Below are 14322 nucleotides of genomic sequence, written 5' to 3'. Positions count from 1 at the left end.
GTTCTGCTTATTAAAGAGTTTGTTTATGTACACTTCATTTGATTTATTTGAAATTCCAAGGGATCTGAGGTTGAACAGCTCTTTACCTTTTAAGATAATAAGCTACAGCTATCTAGTTCACTAAGTCTCTTGGGAACCAAGTCTAAGTATGAGGCACTAAGCAACTATATTGTTTAACTCAAGTACTCGAAAAATGTTATCATACTTTGTTAATCAATCTCTTCTATTATGTAGTGATGTAAACTAACGTAAACTCTTGACTATGTTTCAGGTAAAATGGGATGCAACTATAGTTCTGATTATGATGATGACTGGATAGAGAACCTAGACGAAGTGTGTGACCACTGCAATTGCCCGATTCCCCCCCAGTGGGCTAAACTGGTGAGTGTGTGTAGGCGGCGGCATAGCGTCTGGACGTTGCTGGGGAAGTGGAGTGGAATGTGAGGAAGAGGGTGTAATATTTTTACATGGTCTCACACAAAAACATCTCCAATATGGATTTAATTGAGGTTTCAATGAATATCACTTATGCAACCATGGTCTACCTGAAAGGGTGTTGTGCATGTCAGTGCTTGGGAATTGGAAATGTACATAATTTGGGGGGAAGTTGGCTTTTGTGTGTGCAATTCATTTCACTTCCTTCCTCCCTCTGAATTACTGGAGATATCTTGGTACAGTGCCTTCAGAATGTATTCACACCCCTTGCCCTTTTCCACATTTTGTTGTGTTACAGCCCAAATTAAAAATAGATAAAATTGAGATTTTTTTGGTAATACTGCAAAGAATGTGGCAAAGCAATTCACTTTTTGTCCTGAATACAAAGTGTTATGTTTGGGGCAAATCCAATAATACACATTACTGAGTACCACTCTCCATATTTTCAAGCATAGTGGTGGCTGCATCATGTTAAAGGTATGCTTGTAATCGTTAAGTACTGGGGAGTTTTTCAGGATAAGCACAGGCAAAATCCTTGAGGGAAACCTGGTTCAGTATGCTTTCCTCCAGGCACTGAGAGATTAATTCACCGTTCAGCAGGAAAATAACCTAAAACACAAGGACAAATCTACACTGGAGTTGCTTACCAAGAAGACAGTGAATATTCCTGAGTGGCCGAGTTACAGTTTTGACTAAAATCTGTTTGAAAATCTATGGCAAGACCTGAAAATGGTTGTCTAGCAATGATGAACAACCAATTTGACAGACCATGAAGAATTTTTTTAAGAATAATTGGCAAATGTTGCACAATCCAGGTGTGGAAAGGTCTTAGAGAGATGCCCAGAAAGACTTACAGCTGTAATCACTGCCAAAGGTGATTCTAACATGTATTGACTCAGGGGGTTGAATACTTATCTAATCAATATATATTACTGTTATACTTTTCATTAATTCTTTACAAATGTTCACATTTTTCTTCCACTTTCACATTACAGAGTATTTTGTGTAGATCGTTGACAAAAAAACTGACAATTAAATCAATTTTAATCCCACTTTGTAACACAACAAAACGTGGAAAAAGTCAAGCGGTGTGAATACTTTCTGAAGGCACTGTAGATTACAAATACAGGAGAATAGCACATGTGAATGCCATGTTGTTGTATGCCAATTTGTTGGCACAAAGTAAACATTACATTAAACCTGTTAAATTAAATTAAATCTTAATCTGGTTATGACGAATCTGGATTTTACCATAAATCAAATTTCCCATCATGATAGTGTAAACCCCCCAGATTTTTCTGTTTACTGTTCTCATGCAAATAACAACTTCAACTTCCATATTGTTTGTACACTGAATGACAACCTTTGAATTCTTAAGTGGAAACCTAGGTTATTTTACTGAACCTTAACCTGCTTTGCTCTCATCAGTACACAGATCAACTGATCCCCTACCCCTCTCATCTCACGCCTCCCTCTTCCCCTCTACCAGGTACGTTCTTACACATTAATATGTGGGTAAATATGTGCCTTCTTCTTGTGGGTCAAATCTGATCATTACTGTTTATGCTTTCCTAACCCATGCTGGTTTTGTGTTGTGCAGATAGCCTGGTGGTTGCCATATACAGCTATGAACCAAACCACAGTGATGACCTGGGATTTGAGAAGGGGGATAAGTTGAAGATCCTCAATAAGTAAGAATAGGGGAGGATGTGTGATGATGCCATTTACTTTTTAGAGGATGTGGTATATTTGTGTAGTTGTGCAAAGGTGTGTAGTTGTTTGACGGAGCATGACACATTGCCAGGGCTTGGAAAGTAGGATATAGTGAGATAGTGTGTGTTAGTTAGAACAGCTATACTGCATGTAAGTGTTGTTGTTGTGTGTGTTGTCTAGGGATGACCCGGAGTGGTTCATGGCAGAGTCGCTCATCACAGGCCAGAAGGGCTTCATCCCATACAACTTTGTGGCCCCCCTGAACTCCATGGAGATGGAGACGTAAGTCAATTCAGAAACTCAAATAACTGTATTTAATTTCACTTTAAGTCATGTATGAAGAACACGCATACATCATTCAACAGCGTCTGACTCAACCTCAACACCATCTCCCCATACTCAACAGTCACCACCCGCTAAGTAAGGGAAAGGGATGTGGTTTTGTTTGAAGTTCTACGCCTGTTTCTTGTGTTTCAGATGGTTTTTCAAGAACCTCTCCAGAAACGATGCCATGAGGCTCCTGCTAGCTCCGGGGAACACACAGGGCTCCTTCATGGTCAGAGAGAGTGAGACCACCAAAGGCTCCTTCTCCTTGTCTGTCAGGGAATTTGATCCGAACACGGGAGACACGGTCAAGCACTACCGAATCCGCAACTTGGATACTGGTGGTTTCTACATCACCGCAAAGATATCCTTCAACTCCCTGAAAGAGCTAGTCCAGCATCACTCACGTACGTGCTATGACTCACATCCTGTCTGAACTCCTGGAGCGATGCCTCCAGTCAGAACACAATACATCAGCCAAACAATACATATAGATTTGGTACCAAAAAACATTATCATACCATCCATAGTGCACATACGCCTTATCTGTTTTAAAATGTGAACTGTATAAGGTGCCGTTGTTTGACCTTTGACCCTGCCTGTGTTGTATGTGTCTGCAGGTAAGGCGGATGGCCTATGCACCCGGTTGATGAAGCCCTGCCAGTCCCGTGTGCCCCAGAAACCCTGGTGGCAGGACGAATGGGAGATACCCCGAGAGTCCCTCAAGATGGAGCGCAGGCTCGGGGCCGGGCAGTTTGGGGAAGTCTGGATGGGTGAGTATGTATGTGTGTGTGCATGCAAGTGTATGCGTGTGTTTGGTGTGTGTGGGTGTGAGAGAGTGAGAGAGGCACTGGAGTGTGTGAGAAGAGGTCTGGAATGTGTTGGGGAGTTATGGGTGAATGAGTGTTTGGTGTGGATAGGTGAGCGTGAACAGAGGGTCACTTGCCTGTGAATACTTGCCCCTCCATGTCAACTCTGTACAGCTGTGGTTCAGGCTCAGTGGTGTAAAGTACTTAAGTAAAAATACTTTAAAGTACTACTTAAGTCATTTTTTTGGGTATCTGTAATTTACTATTTATATTTTTGACAACTTTTACTTCACTACATTCCTGAAGGAAATAATGTACTTTTTACTCCATACATTTTCCTTGACACCCAAAAGCACTCGTTACATTTTGAATGCTTAGCAGGACAGGAAAATAGTCAAATTCACGCACTTATGAACAGAACATCCCTGGTCATTCCTACTGCCTCTGATCTGGCGGACTCACTAAACACGCATGCTTCATTTGTAAATGATGTCGGAATGTTGGAGTGTACCCCTGGCCTTCCGTAAATTTAAAAAACAAAAAAATGGTGCCGTTTGGTTTGCTTAATATAAGGAATTTGAAATGATTTATACTTTTACTTTGACTTTTGATACTTAAGTATATTTTAGCAATTACATTTACTTTTGATACTTAAGTATATTTTAAACTAAATACTTTTAGACTTTTACTCAAGTAGTATTTTACTGGTTTACTTTTGTCATTTTCTATTAAGGTATCTTTACTTTTACTCAAGTATGACAATTGGGTACTTTTTCCAACACTGCTCAGGCTATATACAAACCCAATGGTGGACATTTTCAGATTACAAATGAGTGTGTTGGTTTACATAGATGCCCTAGATATAAAGCAACCAGTTGCTGAAGCTGGCGTTGTGCCTGTCTCTCTCTGTGTCTGCCAGAGTAGCTTTAGTTTTAGTTCTGCATTGTGTGTAATTTCTTAAATACTGCCATGACTGCAGGACTTGTTTGAGCTGGTATAAGGTCTCTTGGGATTGATGTCAGGCATCAGTTGCATTACGCAAGAGCCAGTGAGCGTTCTAGGCTGAAGATGTAGTCAAAAACCAGAGTCTGCAGCTAAGTCTCTCTGAAGCTCTTCACATGTCTATATTAGTTCATACATGTGTGTCTATATCACAATATTTACCATCGCCTCCCATTGTGACCCTAAAATCAAACATTACACAAGAAACTCCAATGTTTTGATGGTGAGAATAACTTTTAATGTATTCTAAACCCTCCACACTCGTTTTCTGCTGGAGGGGGAGATTTCCCTATTGTCCATCTTCATGTGTGTGAACACAATGCGACATTCAAAACAACCCCCTGTATCAGAGCTCAAAATAGCCTGCCATGGAACTTTGTATTAACAACTTCCTCCTGCATGCGATCTTGGCAACATATTTGTTTTTCTTCCCTCATCCGAACAGCAGCAACTGAATACACCCACATCATTGGGGTGATGGTTGTTTCACATGAAATGTTTATCCATGCATGTCAGATTGGAAAAAAAGTGAATCACCATGTTTGTTTTAGATAAAAGGTAGAGATAATGCTTGAATTTAGCAACCCAAGTTAATTCTCACCATTACAGCATAGGCTATATACAGTTGAAGTCAGAAGTTTACATACACCTTAGTACATTTAAACTCTGTGTTTCACAATTCCTGACATTTAATCCTAGTAAAAATTCCCTGTCTTATGTCAGTTAGGATCACCACTTTATTTTAAGAATGTGAAATGTCAGAATAATAGTAGAGAGAATGATTTATTTCAGCTTTTATTTCTTTCATCACATTCCCAGTGGGTCAGAAGTTTACATACACTCAATTAGTATTTGGTAGCATTGCCTTTAAATTGTTTAACTTGGGTCAAACGTTTCGGGTAGCCTTCCACAAGCTTCCCACAATAAGTTGGGTGAATTTTGGCCCATTCCTCCTGACAGAGCTGGTGTAACTGAGTCAGGTTTGTAGGCCTCCTTGCTCGCACACGCTTTTTCAGTTCTGACCACACATTTTCTATTTCTATTGAGGTCAGGGCTTTGTGATAGCCACTCCAATACCTTGACTTTGTTGTGCTTAAGACATTTTGCTACAACTTTGGAAGTATGTTTGGGGTCATTGTCCATTTGGATGACCCATTTGCGACCAAGCTTTAACTTCCTGACTGATGTCTTGAGATGTTGCTTCAATATATCCACATCATTTTCCACCCTCATGATGCCATCTATTTTGTGAAGTGCCCCAGTCCCTCCTGCTGCAAAGCACCCCCACAGCATGATGCTGCCACCCCCGTGCTTCACGGTTGGGATGGTGTTCTTCGGCATGCAAGCTACCCCCTTTTTCCTCCAAACATAATGATGGTCATTATGGCCAAACAGTTCTATTTTTGTTTCATCAGACCAGAGGACATTTCTCCAAAAGGTACGATCTTGGTCCCCATGTGCAGTTGCAAACCGTAGTCTGGCTTTTTTATGGCGGTATTGGAGCAGTGGCTTCTTCCTTGCTGAGCAGCCTTTCAGGTTATGTCGATATAGGACTTGTTTTACTGTGGATATAGATACTTTTGTACCTGTTTCCTCCAAGATCTTCACAAGGATCTTTGCTGTTGTTCTGGGATTGATTTGCACTTTTCGCACCAAAGTACGTTAATCTCTAGGAGACAGAACTCGTCTCCTTCCTGAGCGGTATGATGGCTGCGTGGTCCCATGGTGTTTATACTTGCATACTATTGTTTGTACAGATGAACGTGGTACCTTCAGGCGTTTGGAAATTGCTCCCAAGGATGAACCAGCCTTGTGGAGGTCTACACTTGTTTTTCTGAGGTCTTGGCTGATTTCTTTTGATTTTCCCATGATGTCAAACAAAGAGGCACTGAGTTTGAAGGTAGGCCTTGAAATACATCCACAGGTACACCTCCAATTGACTCAAATGATGTCAATTAGCCTATCAGAAGCTTCTAAAGCCATGACATCATTTTCTGGAATTTTCCAAGCTGTTTAAAGGCACAGTCAATTTAGTGTATGTAAACTTCTGACCCACTGGAATTGTGATACAGTGAATTATAAGTGAAATAATCTGTCTGTAAACAATTGTTGGAAAAATTACTTGTGTCATCCACAAAGTAGATGTCCTAACCGACTTGCCAAAACTATAGTTTCTTAACAAGAAATTTGCGGAGTGGTTGAAAAACGAGTTTTAATGACTCCAACCTAAGTGTATGTAAACTTCCGAATTCAACTGTAACTCAGCTAGTTGAGAGTGACCGATAGCGAACTTGCATGTCCTCAAGTGACTCTATCATAGGCCTACACACTACTGAATATCACTGTAGTGTGATAGTAGTATTACTACATACTGTATATTTATTTACTGTTTCACCAATGGCCTTCCTCTATGCTGCAGGTCTGTACAACAACCACAGGCGGGTGGCCATTAAGAACCTGAAGGTGGGCACCATGTCCATGGCTGCTTTCCTGGCCGAGGCCAACCTGATGAAGGAGCTGCAGCACCCTCGCCTGGTGCGCCTCTTCGCCGTGGTAACCCAGGAGCCCATCTACATCATCACAGAGTTCATGGAGAACGGTGGGTGTCACTGTCTAGGATTACATTGTTATTAGGCTAATGGTCAATGCTCGTCTTTCAGGGTAAGACCAACTCCCTATACAATAAGTCAATAACCTTGATCCTATTCGATTCAGTTCTGTTCTTCTATTCTAGTGTACTCTTTCCATGAGAGCTGCTCAGAAACCAGCCTATGTCTGTGCCTGTCTACATCGATGACTCTCTCAGTGCCGCCCCAAAACTGAACTGCTAAGACAGAATCAAGGAAAATTCTAGAGAAACATCTAGAGCAGACAGTGTGTTTTCAGCCAGGATATAGTAATCGGCTTTCATGATCAAACATGTTAAACTTTTATTGGTTTGCATGCTGATAAGAGTGGGAGTGACACAATAGTTGCTGGGGTGTTTACCAGCTGAGTGTGTTTCATTAGTCATTTTCTATTTTCTAGTATCTAGGCATACTGGCAATGCTAAATTATCCAAACGACATTTGATTATAGATAGATACGGGGCGGCAGGTAGCTTAGTGGTTAAGAGCGTTGTGCCAGTAACCGAAAGGTCGCTGGTTCTAATCCCCGAGCCAACTAGGTGAAAAATTGGTCGATGTGCCCTTGAGCAAGGCACTTAACCCTAATTGCTCCTGTAAGTCGCTCTGGATAAGAGCGTCTGCTAAATGACGTAAATGTAAAATAGAAGAAGGTTGTCCACATAATCTTACAAGAGGCTATTTTCAGCCTATTTTGGTGAGCCTGCGGCACTTACCTTAACCAACAAACGTGAATGTTAACTCTCTTTTCCCTGACCGGCCGGGGCCTCTGATGTCAACGGGAAGTCCGTTCTGACTGGAAAAGAGTGATGTCAAATAGGAGAGTGGTAATTCACTGTCTCATTGTTCAGTGATGGGACCTGTGTCGACCCCCATGGGCGCGTGGCTCCATTCCAGTGTCAGTACACAGACCCCTCCCCCCTTCAGCCCCCCAGTCAGACGAGGCCTTTCAGCTACAACAAAGAGAGACTGCCTGTAAAAGGGTAGCAAAGCCAGACCAACAAAAATGTCACCATGGTTACAGGTGCACTGCACTGCACACAGACTGACTGACACTGAAAATGTAACTTCATAGAATAACAACATATTTTGATACCAATATGTTCCCTCCAGTAGCCTCAGTCACAACCTCTGACTACTGTTAGTATATCACCTGCATGTTTTCACATTGCCCTCAAAGTTTGTTGTTGCCTTTTTGAAGGCCTTACATTGAGAGAGACAATAACAAAGAACATTGAAAGACACTGTCACTGATGCAACAACAGCTTCAGTATGTAAGTGCTCCGAGCCAGTGGATGGGGGGCCTATGTATAATCCTCTATAAGCTGTCTCTTTGTTTGTGATTCACGTGTGCACAGACACAATTGTTGCCTCTGTTGTCACTAAAAGGAAGGCTTGATGTTCCCATCCTCTCAATTTCTCCCTCATTTTTATCACTGAAGATAATACAATTGGAAAATTACAGGCGTGGCACCCTTAACAACCTTGGCTTATACCGCGACCTTGGCGCACCTACATCAAATGAGTCCTTCTGGACTAAAGCACAGGAGCCTGTTGCCTTTCTTTCCTGGAACAGTCATTCCTCTTTTCTTAAGGCATTTCCTGCTGCTAGCCTTGGCTGGCTGAGGTCCTGCGGTGTTGTTCTGTTTTAATCAAACACAATGTAGAGATGGAGGAGCCATGGCCTGTCGAATAGAAGTCATGCATCACATTGACTGACGGTGAACCTGATAATGTTAATTTTCGAATTTAAAAATCTATGTCTGAGACATATCTAAATGTAGTTTGAATGGCAGTGTTGAGTGTCATTGATCTTTCTCACAAGGAATTTCACTGAACATAGTTTGAGATAACAGTATTTGTATCTTATAATAATTCCACCTCAATTTTAAAATAAAGTGCTGGTGACATTGGTTTACAATTAAACAAAAGAGATCTAATGTAATGCTGCTCAAAACATATGGGTCTTTCTATAAATAATGGGGCCAATGTGTGACATTGGGCTAAAAATATCAAAATGGTTTGAAAAAAATGTAAAAAACGATTTTCATGCAGTTCCACATGTGTACTTAAAAGAATATAAGTGAATATATGCAAATTGGCCCATAACTCCACCTATACAACAACATAGGCCTAGGACTATACATCCTTTAAGCAGGGTTCATACAGACATTTGGCAAGTCAAATACATGGACTTTCAGGGACTTTTTCAAGCACTTAATTGTAATTTTCAAGGACCTCAATGTTATACAATTGTATCATTTATATAATTGTACATATTGAGCTTAATATAGACCCCTCCCTCCCCCCAAAAAGCATGCAAAAAGTGTAAAAAAATAAAATAAACAAGTAGGCCATTACCACTAAGAACAATGGGGTTTTTTTAGGTCTTGCCAATGCATTGATATTCAAATTATTATTACATTCTAAAATATGTGAGAATAATGTGGACATTGCCTGACTAAATAGATTGGATGCATAGCTGATTTTCTGTAGCCTATGGGGCCGACACAGGCACAGATAATAATTCCATTAATAGCGGTAGCATTAATCTCACCATTTAAATCTCATCATAGCTGTTTTTATAATGACAGTGACCAAAAACCAGGTAATTTTTTTAATGGAAGGATTTGTATGGAAAGCCAAGCTGAAGCCAAAATTAAGTGTCGTCCTCATAATAACCGCACGTGGTTTTACCGCAACAGAGTAGTGCAACACCCTTCAAATGAAATGGCGGGAAACTAAAGAAAGTGGCCACATCTCTCACAAAAACGTAAGGAAATGTCTGATTTTCAAGGAAGGCCTATTCCAGTACTTGAATTTCTGAGCTCCAAATTCATGTTCAATAGGCTAATTCAAGCCCCTTGTATTGTTTAAAATTGCAGGTCTAACATGAAAAACAAAATGTATTTGTCATGTTATTTCATTACCAGATCATATTATGAATAAGCCCACTAGACTATGTAATTTGTTGTCATTATATCCAGAACAATAAATAGGAATAGCGTTGGGTGTTGCCCAATAGTCTATCCTATACATTTGTGCACAGTAGACTCGGTGTCCAATCCGAAGCACAAAAACATATAAAAAACATGAACTCATTACCTTGATGATTTATCTGTTAAACCTAACGAGATTTTATTGAATATAGCTATGATCCCCCTTATATCTTATGGTAATGTCATGAAAAAATATTGCAGATTATTATCAATGACTTATCAATAGCTGTAACAAGTTATCCAGTGTAGGAAATCTTCACTGGTACCCTAGTTTATAGAAAGTCCAATATCTGTCATTTTAATAACTTGATGTCGCTTTATTACAGGGGCTCTGGTAGATTTTCTCAAGACGTCTGAGGGATCCAGTATACCCATCAACACCCTCATAGATATGGCCTCTCAGGCAAGTCCCCTGCTCTTTACTTCAATCTCAATAGCTCTCTATACACTGTCTCCCAAATTCTCTCTCACTCTTTCCCCTCCATTCGCTCTTTCACTTTCTATTCTCTCTGTATGATCAACAGAAAACAGCTCTTGCTATTGAGGCTTACACTAATCTTACTGTAACAATGGAGACCCCTGTGTGAGGTTTACTAACAATAACACCATAAGTCTAGACACCTTGACACAAATCTAACTGTGTCACCACCACTGTGTTTCTCACCCCTTTCTTGAACTTCATAAGATGAAGAAAGCAATTGTATTGCTGTTTGAGCCTCTCATAGAAGGACAACTTACTTAGGAGTAGTTTGACGGCCAAATATTGGGCCAAAGACGGGAGAACATCTGTTTACACCAACATCTAATTTAATTGGGCTACACCAACGTAATGTTATGGTTACATTATATAACTATAATTTATAGTAATGGAAATTGAGCCACATGGAGATGTAATGGGGTTACAGGGATGTCAACTAGCCAAGCTCAGAGTACTCTCAAAGCCGCCTGTTGCAGAGGAAGCGCCTACTCTATGGAAGGAAAAAGACAACGTTCCTGAGCAATGGCTAGAACACTGATGGCATTCAGCAACATACGTTGCTGTAAAGCACGTAGTGAGTAAGAACCCAATTGTCATGGAATTGGATTTAGAATTCAAATGAGTCCTGTAAGAAATGACTCTGGCCCAACAGTGGAAACTGTCTAGTGTATTGTGCTGTTGAGAGCAGGGCTGCCTGTTTAGAGCCAGAAGATCTTCACATCAGCTGAAAGTGAGGGCAGAGGGACATCTAAGATAGTTAGGGCTAGGGTTAGGGTTACTGCCATGTTAGGGTTGGGGCTTCTTCAAGATGAAGACTTTGTTTTATACTGTTTTTTGTGTGATGTGACGGACAGTGAAACAACATGAACCCTAGAGCTAGTGAGTGAAAACTGAGATATCTTTGGGTGTGATGATGAGGTGCAGTTCATACGACACACGCACCTCTTGGTTTTCTGCCAAGGGCCTCAGGACCCATGACGCCTATCTGTGAGATTTTTACGTCTGAAATATGCACCAATGTCCGCCTAAACACACACACACACGCACAGACATACTGAACGTATAAGGGGGCGGTGAGAACACACTCATTGCTACCACAGAAAAACTTGCACACTCTTACCATCATATGTTTCATAATCTTACTAATCTTTCTCACGCAGGAAATGTTATGGTTTTACCTTTATTAAATTAATTTTGGGTAAAGACAAATATGAATAGATCAGCCACACTTATAACCTGCCTGTGAAAACTGGGTGGAGCACCGAGGTGAGGAACAGAGGTTTGACCTGGGGAAGTGGGAACCTCACTGTCACAGGAATCTCCCTCTGCCCTGTCTGTCTCTAATACATACAAACATACGCGTGCGCACACACACAAATACACACACAGTCCAGTGGAGGCTGTTGAGGGGAGAATGGCTCATAATAATGGCCTGAACGGCGCAAATGGAAAGGCATCAAACACCTGGACACCATGTGTTTGATGTCTTTGATACCATTCCACTGATTCCACTCCAGTCATTACCACGAGCCCATTCTCCCCAATTAAGGTGCCACCAACCTCCTGTAACACACACACACACCATACATTATGTATCCTTCCTTATGGTGTACTGCCTCCTGCAGGTGGCTGAGGGAATGGCCTACATTGAAGAGAAGAACTACATCCATAGGGACCTGCGAGCGGCAAACATCCTGGTGTCTGATGAGCTCATCTGTAAGATCGCTGACTTTGGACTCGCAAGACTCATCGAGGACAACGAGTACACAGCCAGAGAGGGTAGAATGACTTTCCTTAGTTTAACTAGAAAAATGGATGCGCTTTAATGTTCTGAGTGCTTTCTGCTATACCATGAAGTCTCTCTGTACTATAGCCCCACCAAGTGTTCATGTAGAATGCATTGGGTGCTATTGAAATGAACATAGGCATAAAGTAAACCCATTTCACTTTTCAGGTGCCAAATTCCCCATTAAATGGACAGCACCTGAAGCTATAAACTATGGAACCTTTTCCATCAAGTCAGATGTGTGGTCTTTTGGGATCCTCTTGACAGAGATAGTGACGTATGGCCGTATCCCATATCCAGGTATTTGACTGATTATACTCCACAGCATTCTCCAAATAGCATTCTCCAAATAGCACCTGTATATTGTAATCCTCAAAAATCACATATTCTCCACAAACATTTAGTTCACCAAAATACAACACATTGCCCATATGGTCAGCCAGACTGCATCCCCATGTCTTGTCTCCTCCCACTGTCAGGCATGAGTAACCCAGAGGTGATCCAGAATCTGGAGCGAGGCTACCGGATGCCCCGATCGGAGGACTGCCCTGAAGGTCTGTACAACATCATGAACCTGTGCTGGAATGAGAGCCCAGAGAACCGGCCAACCTTTGAGTACCTGAGGAGTGTTCTGGAGGACTTCTTCACAGCAACAGAGGGGCAGTACCAGGAGCAGCCCTGCTAAGACAGACAGACAGACATTGGGATAGGAGAGGAGAGGTCATGACAGACATTAACTCCAACTGTTAAGACACAGAGATATAATCCCAGTTTATATGCTTTTGATACCTTTATTTAACCAGGTAAACCAGTTGAGAGCAAGTTATCATTTACAACTGCGACCTGGCCAAGATAAAGCAAAGCAGTGCGATAAAAACAACAACACAGAGTTACATATGGGGTAAACAAAACATGTCAAAAATACAACAGAAAATATATATACAGTGTGCGCGAATGTAGCTCAGCTGGTAGAGCATGGCGCTTGTAACGCCAGGGTAGTGGGTTCGATCCCCGGGACCACCCATACACAAAAAAGATTATGCACGCATGACTGTAAGTCGCTTTGGATAAAAGCATCTGCTAAATGGCATATTATTATTATTATTATTAGTAAGTTATGGAGGTAAGGCAATAAATAGGCCATAGTGCAAAATAGTTACAATTTCGTATTAACACTGGAATGATAGATGTGCAAAAGATTATGTGCAAATAGAGATACTGGGGTGCAAATTAGCAAAATAAATAACAATATGGGGATGAGGTAGTTGGGTGGGCTAATTTCAGAATGGCTGTGTACAGGTGCAGTGATTGGTAAGCTGCTCTGACAACTGATGCTTAAATTTTGTGAGGGAGATAAGAGTCTCCAGCTTCAGAGATTTTTGCAGTTCGTTCCAGTCATTGGCAGCAGAGAACTGGAAGGAATGGCGGCCAAAGGAGGTGTTGGCTTTGGGGATGACCAGTGAGCTAAAATAAGGCAGGGATTTGCCTAGCAGTGATTTATACTGTCTGTCTGAGAACCATGCCGGATCTCCTTTCAAATTACACTCTGTAATCTTAGGCTCTGCAGACAGACAGATACACATCTAATACTTTGTAGAAGGATGCAATGAAAGCATTTATAGTGTGACATTTTTGAGAGCTCAAGAAAGTGTTAGAAATAGCGTAATTCAAATCTGGTATTGGAATAAGAGAAAACATAATCAAGAGATATTCAATCCAAGCTAAATTTATTATATGCAAAATGTATGTATGATAAGTATGATGGTTCGTATACGGGCTCACTGAAATACCACGCAGGGCAGACAGAGAACTGATCCATTGTTACAGGTTCTTCTTCAAATACTCTGACAGAGATAGTTCCCACTCCCTGCTGGGCCAATCAGAGTAGAGACTGAGCGTGGTTTAGACTTACTCAGCCAATCGTTCCACCGTTGCACACTGTTGCCAGGCATAAGTTGTTATCATCATAACCTGTAGAGTCAGCACCTTTTTGCAGTACAGGTCCTTGAGCGCGGTTTAACAAAAAGGCAGTGTTCGTGTATGTGAGACATTTGAGACACAAGTTCTTATCTCCCCCTACTCCCTAACAGCTCCTCACATGAATCACAGCTTGTTATGTGAAACAATTTATATCAGTACAGTACAAACCTAT

The 14322-nt window shown here is 41.2% G+C and overlaps 1 protein-coding gene across 1 annotated transcript; it reads left to right on the top strand.

The window, feature by feature from the left end:
• The first annotated feature begins 273 nt into the window (after positions 1–273).
• LOC311145531 (proto-oncogene tyrosine-protein kinase LCK-like) lies at positions 274–13087 on the top strand. Its single transcript, XM_084181796.1, has 11 exons — positions 274–381; positions 1864–1924; positions 2036–2126; positions 2329–2430; positions 2626–2879; positions 3093–3245; positions 6703–6882; positions 10233–10309; positions 12010–12163; positions 12339–12470; positions 12650–13087. The coding sequence occupies exons 1-11, from the start codon at positions 277–279 to the stop codon at positions 12853–12855; spliced, it is 1515 nt and encodes a 504-aa protein (XP_084037922.1). The 5' UTR covers positions 274–276; the 3' UTR covers positions 12856–13087.
• Positions 13088–14322: the final 1235 nt, after the last annotated feature.

This window comes from Coregonus lavaretus (genome assembly GCF_964263955.1).
Source record: "Coregonus lavaretus genome assembly, chromosome: 18".
Lineage (NCBI taxonomy): Eukaryota > Metazoa > Chordata > Actinopteri > Salmoniformes > Salmonidae > Coregonus > Coregonus lavaretus.
This window is presented reverse-complemented; position numbering and strand designations above follow the sequence as displayed.

Coding starts and splice junctions, on each gene's coding strand:
- LOC311145531 (XM_084181796.1), top strand. CDS start 277: ATGGGATGCAACTATAGTTCTGATTATGATGATGACTGGATAGAGAAC. Junction 6,883..10,232: donor CACAGAGTTCATGGAGAACG/GTGGGTGTCACT, acceptor GCTTTATTACAG/GGGCTCTGGTAGATTTTCTC. Junction 12,471..12,649: donor TGGCCGTATCCCATATCCAG/GTATTTGACTGA, acceptor TCCCACTGTCAG/GCATGAGTAACCCAGAGGTG.